Source organism: Lactuca virosa, chromosome 4 (assembly GCF_052849685.1).
Source record: "Lactuca virosa cultivar CGN04683 chromosome 4, Lactuca_virosa_CGN04683_v6, whole genome shotgun sequence".
Lineage (NCBI taxonomy): Eukaryota > Viridiplantae > Streptophyta > Magnoliopsida > Asterales > Asteraceae > Lactuca > Lactuca virosa.
Genome location: NC_136429.1, coordinates 91,451,836 through 91,468,262, shown reverse-complemented (window position 1 = coordinate 91,468,262; position 16,427 = coordinate 91,451,836). Strand labels below are relative to the sequence as shown.

Below are 16,427 nucleotides of genomic sequence, written 5' to 3'. Positions count from 1 at the left end.
TTGAAATTATTGGGATTGTTAATAGTATTGACGGTGGTTGATGTTAGTGGGGTTAGCGGTGGTTGATGGCAATGATGTTAGCGGTGGTGTTAGTGCTAATGCTGGTGGTCAATGGGAGAGGTGGTGGTCAAACGCGGAGGTGGTTCTCAATGACAAAGGTGGTAGTGGTAGACAGCAATTGTGGTTTGACTGATTTGGATTTTTCAGAGGTCTTGTCGGAGAAGATAAAAGGGCCGGTCAAAGTAGCTTGAACGGGAAAGACCGGTCGATGTTGCTGTCGAAGTAGCTTATCTGAATTTTCAAAAAAAAAATAAATAAATAAATAAAAATAAAAAAAATAATAAAAACGGATTACATGAATGGTCTTGCCAGAGGAGTGTGCAATACAAACTTCATCTGAGACTTCCATGGCGTTCAAGATGTTGAAAACCCAAATCTGCAAAATCGATTCGAAATCAAAAGCAAAAAAAGAGAGGATGAAAAGGGAAATGTCTGTTGGTTTTTTACAGCTTCAAATGGAATCCGGTGGTGAAAAAATAACAAACATCAAGGAAGTAAGAGATCCCCACACATGAATTGACTAAATTATCCCTAGCTTGGGGCTCACTAACAGCACAAGTTGACGGAGGGTTACATTAAGGACCTATCGTGCAACAATTTTGCCATTTAAGGACGGAAAACCCGACTTAGGGACTCGGTGCACAAGTAACACAAGGACCATTCGTTTAATTTACTCAAACAAATTAATGCAAATTTTGGATAGAAAGGTAATACATTTCGTTGTGTTTTCTTCATTATGACATTGTAAATTAAGATAATGTTGACGGCATCTTCTCTTCTCTTTAACGACTTTAGTCTAACTCTCTCCTTTGTCTACACCAGTACCTATATTTAAATGAAGTTCTCTATATTTAATTTTTTCTCATTGAGGAACAGGAAATATTCACTTAATTACAACTAGGTTTGCCATTCTCAGTTGCCCCAAAAGGCATCCTTTCCTGTTTATACAACTGGTTTAGAGTAAGGCCCCTAACTTTTGCACGTCTGTGGCAATACAAATGTACATTATTGATATTCATTTATTAAAACAAATTTGGCCGGTTAGAAAATAGCTTACCTTGCCCTTACTATAGGGTCCGACCTTGTAGGTGTAGAGGGTTTTGAATCAAACAATTTAATTTGGGTGGGTTACATGCAAGTCTTTTGACCAGGTAGTTCTCTCATACAAACTTACTGATATTCATTTATCAAAACAATGGCAATACAAAAGGAATTATTAAACACAATTATGAGTTTAATACAATACAATGTAGTAGTATACATGTAGCAAAACGTATTACGTTTACAGCTGAGCCAATCGGTTGATATCCATTGGATACGCATCTGATGCTGACTGAGCATTGTAAGATCTCCTGCCAACAATCACATTCGCAGCTTCAGTAGGGTGAAAAGCATCCCAAAACAGATGCGCATCTCTATCTTGACAAGGTGTTTGACCAGGAAGACAAGTAATTTGGCCATTGTTCTTTCCCACTCCACAGCACCCAGCATTTGTCACGGTGAAACCTACACAATTAAATCAAACACATTAATCCAAGTTTCTTTAAAAACCAGCCGCTAGAATTGGAAGCATAAAAAAACAAAGTCTAGCATATGTACCATAAGACCGAGGGCTACTGATCAAGCTTTGGAAAATTCCATAATTGTTGATATAGATGAATTTAGCATCTGTTAGTTCTCTGTTAAACGTATCCACAAGAGATCTGAGCTGGTTGTTGAAGATCTGGTTTGCGGAGTTGATTTTCGCCACACATGTAGTCCCATCTGGACTATTTTGAGCCAATGCATTTGGACTACACCCAATCTGTCCGATCCCGTTCAACACAAGTTTCCTTGCTCCGTAGTTATACAATTCCTGAAAGTTGTCCCAAAAATAATATTTTTTTTTAATTAGTCATGCATACATGTTTCTTTAAGCTCATTCGTAAGTTGGGTAATAAGTGTATTACTTACTCTTACTAACTGGGAATATTGTTGAATGAGTACAGAGGCATACTGTTCGGGTGTAAACTGTCGGCTAGTTTGGTAGTAATTAGGCATGAAATAGTTATTAAGGTAATCATTGCTTCCTAATCCAACTGAATAAATGCATTGTCTAAGATAATTTGCTGCTGAATTTTCGTCTCCAAGTATATCCACCACTTGTGACACTGTATTTTTGTAATTATTAACCTGCCCACCAAAGCTGATTCGAGCACCCTATAATATAAAACATAAAAGAAAAAGATGTGAATTCTTCATCTTTTAGTAGTATTTAATTATGGTGATGAAAACAAAGTTGATATAAGAATATGATTGTAAAATGTTAGAAAATGCGTACCAATTGTTGGCCAGTTTCGTCTCTGATTCCAGCTGCTGCCGATGCATAATTCACACCCCCAAGTATGGCCTGGCCCCTAACATTTGCATATGGAGGAATATAATCATCGAAACCCAGAAGCTCAGCTGCGGATCAAGTAATTTTCAGAGTATAAAGTAGTGTTAATATTTGACGAAAGTAACTGAGATTCTATTAACATGACATAATTCTTGTCATAATAGCTATAAGAACATATCCAATATAAAATATTTAAAACATAAACTATACATGTAAATTTAATACAATTGTAATAAATGTTTATGTTTTTGAAGTAAAGGAACAATTTATAGCAAAGAAAACGAATATGAAGCTTACCAACTGTATCAACTACTGTTCTTCCATTGGAAAACCTTCCCGTGGGGCCACCTGGGAAATCAATGCCATAAGGCAAGTAATTGGCTCTAGCCAACGATGCGATTCCGTTATTATTCCCATTATCCACCAAAGAATCACCAAAGATAAAGTAACATGGAACTTGAGGATCACCATTAACCCCAAAAGAAACCATTTTCAATGCAAAAATGATTGCAATTACATGCATAACCAACCATTTCTTTTGCTCGCTTGCCATCTCTATAAATGCAGCAAAAGTTACTTCAAACACAAGAGATGTTATAAAGAGCAAAGTGTCCTTGGAAAAGGTGATCAAGTGTGTGATGTAATTTAATGTTGAGATTGTTGTCTATATATATACACGAAGTGTGTGTATGTATGTGTTTGTTTTAACAGTGGAAAAATGAATGGGATGGACGACGACTATTGTCTTTATGAAGTTATACAGTTGAGCAGTTAGATGGATGCATTAATTTCACGCGGAGATAATGCGGGATTCAATAGTGAGCACAAGTTCTTCTGCACAGTGAACACCTCCACTCAGTGTCTCTTGAGCTTTATTTACTTTTCTTTTTTTCCTTATGATTTTTATATACAGGTTTGAGGACCATGTTCAATTGGTGCAGTATTTACTCATCCACAAGCAAATGATTAGTTTGCTAAGAAAATCATACAATACATTATTATCAAGAAACTTTATGTTATTCCAAATTAATTTTATTAATTGTAAATCTAATGCTACTATGCTAGCTAGTATTATTCCCGTCATGGTATATGAATTGAATACGCTTAATTTGCGTATTCCGGCAGGTTGTGAAACAATAAAATTTTGTGGTAAAAGCGAGTGACAAAATGTATGTTGTTGAAATTAACTAAGGCATTGCAATATGAAATTTTCGATGGTTTATTTGCTTCAAATTCTATTACATTATTTTGTAATAAACGTGAGGTTATAAACTTATAATACATGGACACAACCAATGCACTTTTAAATTTACATTTATCGAATATTCATTAATTCGTCAACCTAAGGTAACATCTAAATTAAATTCAACTTCTCCATGTATAAAGACCAATCACAAACAATATGTTAAAAAGCTCGTAACTATAGGCCATAGCTTCGACAAAACACATCATAGCTCGAATGCTTGTATCTAACGTCATGCCATAAAAACACCGACTTAAGTTGTATATATATATATATATATATATATATATATATATATATATATATAAAATTTTAAGTTATATAAAAATTTGGATAATAGTAGAAAAGTTATTTACATAAATTTTCGCTTAAAATGCGTTATGACTCGTCATATCTCCTAACTGCAAAAACATTTTATTCAAAACAAGCTAGCTAGAAGTTAGAATTATATTAGTTTGATAAACTATCATGAAGCGCTACAACACCAATCAAATCAATTAAAAAATAACCTTTTTTAGATCTATATTTAAGTCGTTCAAATGTCAACATATGACAACTCTTAAGTTTGCCATTAAATATGTTATCACATATGTATCTGTAGATTGTAACATTCTATTTTCAGAAATGCTTAAGTTTTAAGGATTTAACGGATGCACGATGCGACCTTGGGCAGGTCGCAACGTTACACATTAATTAATGTAATGGCACGACTCTGCTGAATGGAGAAACCATAATTCTCGGCGTTTGTTCCCTATGTAAAGGCTCTAATCCATAGGGTTACCTCATTTAGGCAGCCACCACTCTCAGAAATGTTCCTCCCTGTAATTTGTAGCCTCCTTTTGTGTTTTTGAGTTAATTTCATCCTTTTGGTGAAGCTTGAAGGTGGTGAAGGTGTCCCTTGGTGCAAGCAAGATTTGTCTCAGTTTAGATCCATCATTGTTATCATATTTCTAGACTATTGTAAGTATAAATTTCTTATCTTGATAATTATTGCTTTAGATCTAATTTTGCATATCTTGATGGTATCTTTTGGTCCCTTTTTATGGTGTTAATGGAGTTTCGAAAGCTACAGAACCATATGAGTTACTTAAATGACTTTTGGATTTGTTAGATGATGGAAAAATGGTTATGTATGCTTTCCTTTTTTGCTCGATGCAGGAGATTTGGCCCTTTTATAGTTAGGGTTGGAGTTTAGAGGAGATTAATCCATGGGAATGGATAAAGTTGGAAATTTTATCCATTAAGTCACTTACAAGATTCAAAGATGAGCTTTTGAGCTCTTGACTTAATGGTTTAAGGACTTAAGTAAAAGTTGGCTCAGATGTGATTCGTGGCATGATAAGGTTTGAGACTCACGGCGCAGGTCTAAATTTTGTTTCTTGTTGGTCACGACGTGACTAGCGGTTGATCATGACGTGAAGACCCTTGACTTGAACGTTGAATGTTGACTTCTTGACCAATTTCACTTTTCGTCAAATTTGAGGTTTTAAGTAATATACTGAGATTTAGCCTATGATTAGTTATGTGGTTCATGTAATTGATTCGATAGACTTCAAGTAGCTGGATTTAGCTCTTCAATTAAGGTGAGTCTTCTCAATATACTATGTAGGACACTAGGTGTTATAGTATGCTAGACTAGTAGGGTCTTGTTGGTTACTTGTATGCTTACATGTTTTATTAGGTGAGACCTATTGGGTTGAAACATACCCGTTGGGCTAGGCCCATTTGGCTGAAACTAACCCATTGGGTGAGGCTTTGTGGCTTGAAACATACCTATTGGGCTAGCACTATTTGGTTGAAATAAACTCGTCGGGCGAGGCCTATTGAGTTGAAACATACTCGTTAGGCTAGTCCTGTTTGGCTGAAACATATATGTTATTGTAGGGTATGGTTATTTTATGTTGTGTATGGTATTTAGGGGAACTCACTAAGCTTTGTGCTTACGGTTTCAGTTTTAAATATTTTAGGTTGTTTGTTGTTTTGGTAGCAAGGGGAAGAGCACGACCTGATTGTATAGTATCATTAGATATATTTGGGACTTCCGTACTTTTTACTTACTATCTCAATACTGTGATTGTTATTTTGAAACAATTATTTTTATCCGATATTTGAGAATGGAATTGGAACAAATGCTTTTGATATTAAATGAAACCTTATTCTGAATATTGGGACGTTACATAGATAGTTCAAGCAAAAGCAGAAAGCACATCCGATATATCATTTCTCATTCAACAGGGGTACCAAAACTAGAATAAAACTAAAGTGATCATGGAGAAATCTGCAATCCACTAGAACCTGATTCCACTAGATGATGGCAGCACGTACCTCGCAAGAGACAAAACAAAATCAGGATAACATAGGACTCTGTCTATAATGTAATGTTACAAAGGGGACATGATAGTTTATTTTATTTCATTTTTTATAGTTTATTTTAGAATTTTTAGCCCTTTTTATTAGTATTGCATTGTATATTCTTTATTTTATTTATCATGGATCGTGTTGGGTACTTTCTATTTTGCAAAATGTATTTTGTAGGGTTTTGGAGTCTCGATGTGGTTATAGTGTTGAAGACTTGGATTTTCAACGCATTATTGAGCTTTCCGGATCATGGATCTTGTCTTGATGTGGTTATAATGTTTAATACTTGGACTTTCAAGGCATTCTTTATTTTCTTTATCGTGAGTTGTGTCGGGTACTTTCTATTTTGTAGGCTTTTGCAAGAGGTATTTTGCAGGTTTTTGGACTTTCAAGGCATTATTGGGCTTTCCGGATCCATCAAAGAAGAATTGGGCTTATAATGTTGAAGAATTTGATGAAGTGGGCTTATGAATATGGGTCATGGACTCTTCCTATTGGGCATGGACTATCTATTTGAAGCTTGAAGAAGATTGGTCAAATTTGAATCATGTGAGGTGTGGAGGGAACCAAGGGAATCTTGAGTAGTGGAGTGGAGTAGTGGAGAAAAAGATCCAATAGTGTTTCAACACCATTTGCGAGGATGGGGTCTTAGTCACACAACATTTGCGAGGGTACCCGCGCAACTGCACACTTTGGGGCATTTTGGTCATTTTGCTCACCATTTTACCTTGGGGATTAGGTTTGGCAGCCACACTTCAATTTTCCACGATTAGAGCACCATGAAGGCAATTTTTGAGAGATTGATCTACATTATTCTCATCCTTCTAGTAATTGTTAGTTTCTTGATGCAAAAACACTTTTGTGATTGTTTTCTTGTTTCCATGAGTGGCTAATCTCATTATTTTTGTTGACTTGGACTAAAACCCTTGGATATTTTTGGGTTTTGAAGGATTCATGCTTTATTGTCATTTATCTTATGTTTATGATTCTAGTTAATAATTCATATACTTGTTTGATACTTTGATCATGAGCTTGGTATTTGAATGATGTTGGTTTATTTATTTGATTTAGCATTGAATCATTAAATTTGCTTAGAACAAGGGATTTATGATGGTAGAAATCATCTCTACCTTTTGGATCATGACTCCTTTATGGATTTGTAAGCATTGATATCCTCCATGAATTAGGGATTCCTTCATTCTTAAGGCTAATCAACTTTCTTGGGTTCCATTGCTTCAATTGAATCCTTGATTTTGATTAAGAAGGTGTGTTGTGGGTTTCCCCAACCTCCATACTACCTTTTAGGAATCTTGGAATATCATGTTTCATGATTGTTATAACCAATTTGGGATGAATGATAAGCTTGCATATTGAATCCTAATGATAAACACACAAATGTCCATTGTGTTGAGTTGCCTTGGTTGACTAATTCTCTCCAATATTTGAGCATCTCATCATCTTGCTTAATTACAAGTATTTTAGTTCTTCAAGTCTTTTAGTTTTCAAACAATCACTAAACCCTCGTTTTAGTTTAATTGTAATTAGTTAGTTTTATTACACTAGTTTTATTGGATTGCATTGGTGATTGAATACAACCATTTCCCCGAGGATCGATACCCCTTTTTACTAGTATATTACGTTTTATTTGCAAGAAAACGGTGTAATTTTCTTGGTGGACTTGACATCCCACCAGGAAATAAATGGGAACTGATAGAAACCCCAATTTTCTCAAGATTCCTACGAATAAGAAATCATTCAAGAATAGATCTCCACACAAATATATTAACTTTACCAAGAAATATTTTGTTCCAAATAGTAGTGTGTTGAAGGCGTACCAAAAGATGGTCATCAATAATTTCCCTTCACGATGCCCCAGTAAAATATCCTTCTTTGTATTCAATCTACTTCCAATTTTTATCCTGAAAAACAAATAAACCATTAAGGCAAACCTGATTACGCATCAGGTACATGTGAAGATGGTTGATCACACCCCAAGTCCCTCATCTTCTAGAAACAATCTTGATGTGCCTAATCCCACCATTAGGCCCATGTAACAACATAATGATATCACACCAAATTCATCTATTATCGTTTTTAAACCACCACCAGCACTTAGCTAGCAAGGCATAGTTGAACGCTTTGAGACTACTAATTCCCAAGGGAAATATTTCTAGCTTTCCTATTTGAGATCTTATTGTTATATTTATCCATTAAGGACACCCAATTTGATTTTTGGTTCATACTAGATCCATCTGCAGCTCCAATGTAAAAGAAAGGAAACTCACCAACGCTACATTTTAACCAATTCGCCATATCACAAATTTGTCTATTACTAACACTAATTCCATTTATATTGCTCTTTGAAAGATTAACTTTGAGGCTCGAGGCAAGATAAAAATACATTAGAATCTTCAAAATGTTGGGAGAATTCTCTTTTGACCATTCCCCAAAAAAATTAGCACCATTCGCATATTAAAAAATAGATATGGTGGGTCCATTATTCGGAAGAGTTACCCCTTTATAAATTCCTTTTTCCATCGCCTATGATATAGCAATCTTTAAAGCATCGGCATCTGTAACGTCCCAAAAACCATAGTAATTTTTTTCCATTTGTAGAAGACATTTTCATAAAACTCATAAGTCGTTCAAGCCATTGTTTCAAAACAAAAGCCATAGATTAGAGTATCAAATAACATCACAAGACATAAATCCTCGGATGATCTGTACAATCACGCCTTCACCTTCCCCTGATCCTCCGAAGTACCTGAAACATGTAAATCCATAACTGTAAGCCAAAGCTTAGTTAGTCCCCCCCCCCCCCCCACACACACAAAGAATATACATACAATGCACGTACACATGAGCCTTTAGTCTGACTGGACCGCCTTGCAAGGCCTACAGTACACCTGGACCACTTTCCCAAGCCTACAACATATAGTTAGACTTCTTTCCCGAGCCTATAGTACTAGGTTGGACCACTATCCGTAGGCCTACAGTAGAGGTGAGCATTTAGACATGTGGACCAGACCGGACTGTTTTTTGGACCCCCCGAGCCGGATCTAGGTTCTAGGATTTCAGCAAAATTGCTCTGGTTTTTTTAACGGGTCTGCCCGGTTCCGAGTAAAAAACGGTTTTGGACCGGCTTATTTTTTTAAAAAAAATTGTATTTTGTAAAAATCTTTAAACAAGCATATCTCATTCGTTTTAAGTCGGATTAACATGCGGATTTTTCCAACGTGTAATTTAGAATTTGTAAATAATTTTAGACTATACTTTTGTTATTTAGGTGTTATATTTGATGAGTTACAATCCTTCAAAAATGAGATACAAAGCTGAAATATTTCAGCTTTTCAGCAAGAAATTTAAACTTTTGTATACTGTGAAATTTTTAAACAATCATATCTCATTCGTTTTTAGTCGGATTAATATGTGGTTTTTTCTGACGTGTAATTTAGAGTTTTTAGATGATTTTAGACTATAAATTTTGTTTTTTTTTGGTGTTATATTTGATGAGTTACAATCCTTCCAAGATGAGATATCAAACCTGAAATATTTCAGCTCTTTAGCAAGAAATTTAAATTTTTGCATTCTGTGAAATTCTTTAAACAAGCATATCTCATTCGTTTTAAGCGGATTGACATGTGGTTTTTTCGAACGTGTAATTTAGAGCTTGTAGATGATTTTAGACTATAATTTTGTTGTTTTGGTATTATATTTAATGAGTTACAATCCTTCAAAGATGAGATATCAAAGCAGAAATATTTCAGCTTTTCAGCAAGAAATTTAAACTTTTGTATTCTGTGAAGTTCTTTAAACAAGCATATCTCATTCGTTTTAAGTAGGATTGACAAACAACGTATAATTTAGTGTTTTTAGATTATTTTAGACTATAATTTTGTTGTGTTTGGTGTTATATTTAATGAGTTACAATCCTTCTAACAAATTGTATAAATTATAAAAAATCAAGGTTTGACCGGTCCAAAGGGCACAATAAACGAAAACGTATTCATTTTTACGAGTTGTACCGTATCAAACCCACAAAAATATTCATTTTAACGTGTTGCAACGTATCCAACCCCACAAAATATTCGTTTTAACGAGTTGTATCAAACGCAAAAACGCATTTTAACAAGTTGTACCATATGCATATAAAGTTGTACCGGTCCAAACGGGTCCAAAAACTGGAAAGCCCGGACCTGGACCCAAACATGGACCTGGATCCGGTAAGTCTCATCCGGTCTAGTCCGTAGTCCACAATATTCTCTGAAACCAGTCTGGTCCAAGAGCCTGTCCGACCCGGTTTGGTCCAGTCCAGTCCAAATGCTCACCCCTAGCCTACAATATCAAATGGACCGTATGTGCCTCTTGGCCTACAGTACGCAGCTGAACCGCCTCAATCCAACCATAATATGTCAACATATGCAAATAAGCAATATCAAGCAAACACATGTAATCATAGCAGATCTACCAGACTAATAGATCACTGCATCATAACAGCATCCTACTCACAAAACAAATATTGGCACTACGAGCCACCTCTCAAGCTAGCAGATAATCAATAAAGCTCGCACGAAACAAAGATTGGCGCTACGAGCCACCTATACATCAATCGGAGGCAAATCATTAATTTATAGCCTAAAACCCTCAAGTTGACCAAAAGTTAAATTAGTCAAAAAGTCAACGGTCAAGTTCAACTCTAGTTGACCACCACGTCGTGGCTAAGCATATGCCACATCATGGTAGCCTCACAACAAAACAATCATAAAACTACCAACCAGCACGTCGTGTTAATCAAGCCACCACGTTGTAGTACCTTTTCTGGCCAACTTAATAGATTAAGCTCTTAATCCCTTAAGCCACTCATCCATACCTTCTAGGAGGATTTCATACATCCACATGTGTCAATAAAATCTATACATTATGGACATGTACGTCCAATACATGTCTTTTTAAAGCTACTTCAAAATGGAAGAAATAAGCTCAAAACTTGTGCATCAGACCAAAGACACCATAAATGTAACGCCTCGTTCTTGCTACGTATTTAATCTATTTAAAGTATTCATTTTGTAAGAGCTACTCGACGAGTGGTAGCCCTAACTCGTCGAGTAGATGCCAGCTTGATCGTGGGGTTTAAGTGGTCTACTCGACGAGTCCGAGCTTGGACTCGGCGAGTAGGTCCATCTGGAGGAAACCCTAATTTTAAGGGTTTGCACCCTATTTAAGCACCATATCTGGCCTCCACCCCAACCTCCATCACCTCCAAACCCTATTATCGAAACCCTAATCCGCCATAAGTGATCTTGAGCTAGTTCTTGCCATTTTTGAGTGTTTTTGTGCATTGTGAAGCTTGTGGAAGAAGTAGAAGTTTGAAGACTCAAAGGGGAAGGAGTAGATCCAGGAGCTACACTTCATTTACTGTATTTTCTGGTAATCAAGCTTCCAACTTGATCCTTCTTGTCTTCAATCTCGTTAAATCCATATTATGAAAGCTTTGGGTCAAGAACCTTGGTCCATGGGGTTGGGACGTCCCAAGTGACTCATATCTCAAATATAGGATCTAGGAAGGGTTCCATGGCATAAAGGTGCAAACTTTATGACCATGGATGCCCCATGCAAGCATATGATCAAGTTTATGGTCTTTTTAGCCCTAAAAGACCATGCATGGAAGGAAAGTTCGAAGCTTTATGTGTCCAACAGATGCTAAGACCTTAGATCTGGATTTGTATGCGTGGATTTGAGATTATATTGTCTTTTGGACAAGATTCATGTATTATAAGAATTAGGGTTTTGTCTAAACCCTTTTAGAGGAGCTGTGAATGGGTAAGTTGGAAACTTTACCCTTAGAAAGGCCTTTCCAGTGGACAAACGAACTAAGGAACATAGATCTGAATGGTAGGAGCTTAATCCATTGAGATGGCTTAATCAGACAGGGGAACTCGCTGAGTCCAGGGAAGGACTCGACGAGTTGAAGTGGGTTGTCCTGATTCTTATGACAGCCAGAACTCGACGAGTCTGTTAAGGGACTCAACGAGTTGGCTCAGTTGATTACGGGCTTAAGTATTTAGGAACTCGTCGAGTTGGGAGATAACTCGACGAGTTGGGTTGACTGGGAGTTGACCTTGACTTTGACTTTGACTTTGACCAGGGGTAAAATGGTCATTTTACCATAAGAGAGGATTAGCAGATTCTGATTAAGTGTCATTATGGAATTGATAGTCGGAGAGTCGCCGAAGCAGCAGACAATGATTCCTCGCTCGAGTTTTTAGCAGCCAGTATTGCGAGGTGAGTTTCCTTGAGTAGGAACGGGTCTACGACACCAAGGCCGACCCGTATAAGTGATTTGTAGTAGTTCAGAGTGTGCAGGGCCCGATGCGTATATGTAGTAGGTAAGTGTGGGCGGAGCCCGAAGCTTATAGTAGTTTAGAGTGGGCGGGGCCCGATGCTTATAGTATTAATTGAGTATAGATATGTGATTGATTTGTAGTTGTACTTGTTGTATGCGTGATACTTGTATGCATGTTTGATAGCAGAGTGTGGGCGGGGCCCGAATCTCCTAGACAACAGAGTGTGGGCGTGGCCCGAATCTTCATGAGAGTGGACGGGGCCCGTATCTCCTAGTTGCATAATATTTGTATGGTATGTGGTAGTTTGGGGAGACTCACTAAGCTTCGTGCTTACAGTTTTCAGTTTTGGTTTCAGGTACTTCCACTAGCAAGGGGAAAGGCTCGGGATGATCGCATGGCACACACCACAGTTTCAGCCTAGGATTGTTTAGACTCTGATATTTTCTCATATGATTGGAGACAGTTTTTGACATGATGTTTGAGATACATGATTCTTGATTTTCTACTTTATGATGATGGATGATTTATGGTTTTACTAATAATTGTAAAAGAAATTTCTGGCCTATAGTTTTGGGATGTTTCAATAAAACACTAGATCTAGAACATATAACCACAAAGGGACCTCAAAGATCCTTAAATTTGCCAACTTTATGGATTCCATCCATCCAAAACATAAGAAACATGAAGAACAAGCTTCTATGTCTAGATTTAAGATGATTACTCTTGAAAGATAGAGACTTGTGGACTGACAGAGTCCATAATTAGTGCAAGAAAATGATGAGGATATTTTTTTGTTGGATCTATGCACCAAAAGCACCTTCTTCCCCTTCAAGGTCTCCAAAACACCACCAAAAGCTTCAAGATGTCAACAATGGAGTCTATGTGGTGTGTTTTATATTATTCAGTAAAAGCTTTAAATTTATAAACCTAACTAATTTTACCAGCTAAACAGAATATGCAGTGTACCTAGTCGCGTAGTAGTATAGTAAAGTAAGTAAGGTGTCGAACATAGGGAACATAAATTCTAATTAAGAAAATAAATGCTACTAATTAAACTAAAAGAAATAACATTAAATACGGGTTTTTATTTGATTTTGCAAGTTCATAAAAACTTAACTCAAACACATAACTATAAATACTTTAAACTAAAACGAAGAAGGAAAAAATTATTCTTAAATCAAGAATAAAGGGTACTTCGGTTTAGCTTTGAATCCCCCATTTTCCTATGATTGATTTCTATGCAAAGAATTAATTTTGTTGGTTACCAAATTATAAGTTACTAGTTATCATGGTCTGATTTCCTAGTATTTTACCAATTCATGAACTACTATGTAACGCTTAAGCATAAGTTGGACACTAAATTGATTTTAAGAATAAATGGACTATGAATGATAAATCTAATTATTACCTATCTATGATAAAGAAAAGAAATACAATCACATCTAATGAATCAATAATGCCCTCTAACACAATCAAAGATACTAACTTTTACCACCTAACTCTAGGATTTGTTCAATTACTAGATTTGACAATTCAATGTTCATAAACAACTAGATATCAAGTTTATGAAATAAGAGTGATCATCTAACTACACAAAACTTGTAGGTAAAGCAATAAAGATTAGAACTTTAACATGCTAGGATGATGATTTATCAAACACAATTTAAAACCAAGTCTTCCATGCAGATTTTCCGAGAATGTTTCATGCTTGGACACGTCACCACGTTGTGGCATGTATGTGACATCCCCATTTTCAAGGCCAGAAAAGACCGATTTTGTTTATGCTTTATAAAAATCAGAGTACCTCTTTTAATTAAAAAATGTTGCGGAATTTGTTCCCATAAAAACATGATAAATACGTTATCAAAGCATTTCCGAAGAAATGTATTTTTGTTCATTTTAAAACATTTGGAATGTCATCATCAATACAGAAACATAAGCATAAACAGAACTTAAATTCATTTACACTAGTGATCTACATCTCTTTAATCTCTCAGTGTAATGTAACTTCATATCTACACCTGTGATACAAATAAGCTTGAGTGGGTCAGGTTGGGAAACCTGGTGAGTACATAGGGTTTTCAACCGACAATAATTTAATTATTATGTTTAAACATCAAACAATCAACCCAATTACCCATCGCCATTATCTTCCTTACTCTTAAGGTCTACCCTAAGAGTCATTTATCCTGCATTCGTTCATTCCGAAGTCCATTTCTTCCAGGGTTTATATGACAGGCACTAAGTCCATAGCTGCCAATGCTCGTTCGTAAAGCATCAATTCCATAGCTGCTAAAGTTCATTCATCGGGTACTAAATCCATAGCTACCAACGTTTATCTAACAGGTACTAAGTCCATAGCTACCAACATTTATTCAATAGGCACTAAGTCCATAGCTGCCGATGTTATTTGTTAGGCACTAAGTCTATAGCTGCCAATGTTTACTCATATCATCTTTCATCTCTCATCATTCGTCTACCCATGTTTTACCCAACATATTCGTAGATATAAAATACATATAAAGTTTAAATTATTTAAAACATGTATAAAATCGTTCATCCAACATAGATAACAAGTATACAGATAATATGCACACATAGCACGTAATTTATATAAAATACTTCATATCTATGTGTAAGATGAAAGTAACTATGCACTCACTTGTTAAAGTGATGATTCCAAACTTGGGCAGCGCTTCACTTTTAACGATTCTATTTTCCTTCGACGAAACCTAGCATTATTATCGCTAAATTTTAGTCTAATATTTACCGTGACTAATTATTAGTCTTAGCATTATTATTATTATATAAGCGTTTAAACAATATTTTCCAACCACTACTATGTACAGACAGGGGCCAGACATAAAACACCGGAGGGCAGGACCATTTTGGCATATAGCACTTCTGAAATCCAACAACCCTATGTGGCCCTTTAAACCAGATTCCTCGTACCGCGAGTAGTTAAAAAGATATTATAACGACACTTATATAACCCATAATAATAGCTCAAATAATTATTTTAAGGTCCTAATAACGTTACTATATTTAAACAAAAGCTATATTAAAAATTAGATAGGCGTATCTTACCTACGAGGGGGTTTGGCTAGAATCCAGGCTCTGCAGGGGCAGGACTTCCGAGCCGAAAGCTCTTCTTCTCGGAGCCGTCGAGCGCTCTGGGTCTTTCTTCTAGCACTAGGATAGTTTTTGGGAGGTTTAGAGAGAGTGTAGAGAGAAGAAAGAATGGGAAATGTGTGAAGAAAATGATGGTGGGAGATGTTCTATTTATAGGGTGAAATATGGATGAACTTGGTGCCACATGTCACCATCTGGTGGCAAGACTTGGGGAGAAAGCAATGGCCAAGATTGTGCCACATCACCCATTTTCGCATAGCACACTTCCGACTTCTAAAATTCGTAACTTTCGCATACCAGCTCCGTTTTTGACGTTATTTATATCCACGCGTAGGTAAAAATAAGATCTACAACTTTTCTTTTGACTCCATCGGCTAATTCTCGATCGATATTAAATTTAACAGTAGAAGGTGACTACACTGTTAAATGTCCGCGTAAAATTCATAACTTCTACATACGGACTCCGTTTTCGTCTGTCTTTTTGTCGTTGAGTTCCTATTAATAAGATCTTCAATCCTCATTTAGTTCGCTTTGGCCAAAAACCGCACGATCTAAAATTCGAGTTTCGGGTCGTGCACTGCTAGGCCAGATCTTAGAAAAATTATAACTTCCTCATACGAAGTCAGATTTGAGCGTTCTTTTTATGCACGCTATCGATTTAACATATACTACAACTTTTGTTTAGGTCACTAAGTCCAAAAAGTCCTCTATCGTAAATTCACTAATTACGCCGCGTAGTGCCGTGCCGGTTTTGTCGCGAAACTTCGACGTGCCATAACTTATTCGTTATAACTCGGATTTCGACATTCTTTATATGTACGAAACCCTTGTGACATATTCTACAACATGGTTAAGATTACTCCTTCTGAATAATCCTCCATCAAAAACTTATTTTTGATGCTCATTGTCTCTA

General features: G+C 36.2%; 1 protein-coding gene across 1 annotated transcript; it reads right to left on the bottom strand.

The window, feature by feature from the left end:
* Window positions 1–1,215: 1,215 nt before the first annotated feature.
* On the bottom strand, window positions 1,216–3,116 carry LOC145106314 (GDSL esterase/lipase At1g29670-like). The gene is made up of 5 exons (XM_079043325.1): window positions 2,735–3,116; window positions 2,381–2,505; window positions 2,014–2,259; window positions 1,660–1,915; window positions 1,216–1,566 (listed from the first exon to the last, which is right to left on the bottom strand). Exons 1-5 carry the CDS (start codon window positions 2,988–2,990, stop codon window positions 1,343–1,345), a joined length of 1,107 nt encoding a protein of 368 aa, XP_078899451.1. The 5' UTR covers window positions 2,991–3,116; the 3' UTR covers window positions 1,216–1,342.
* Window positions 3,117–16,427: the final 13,311 nt, after the last annotated feature.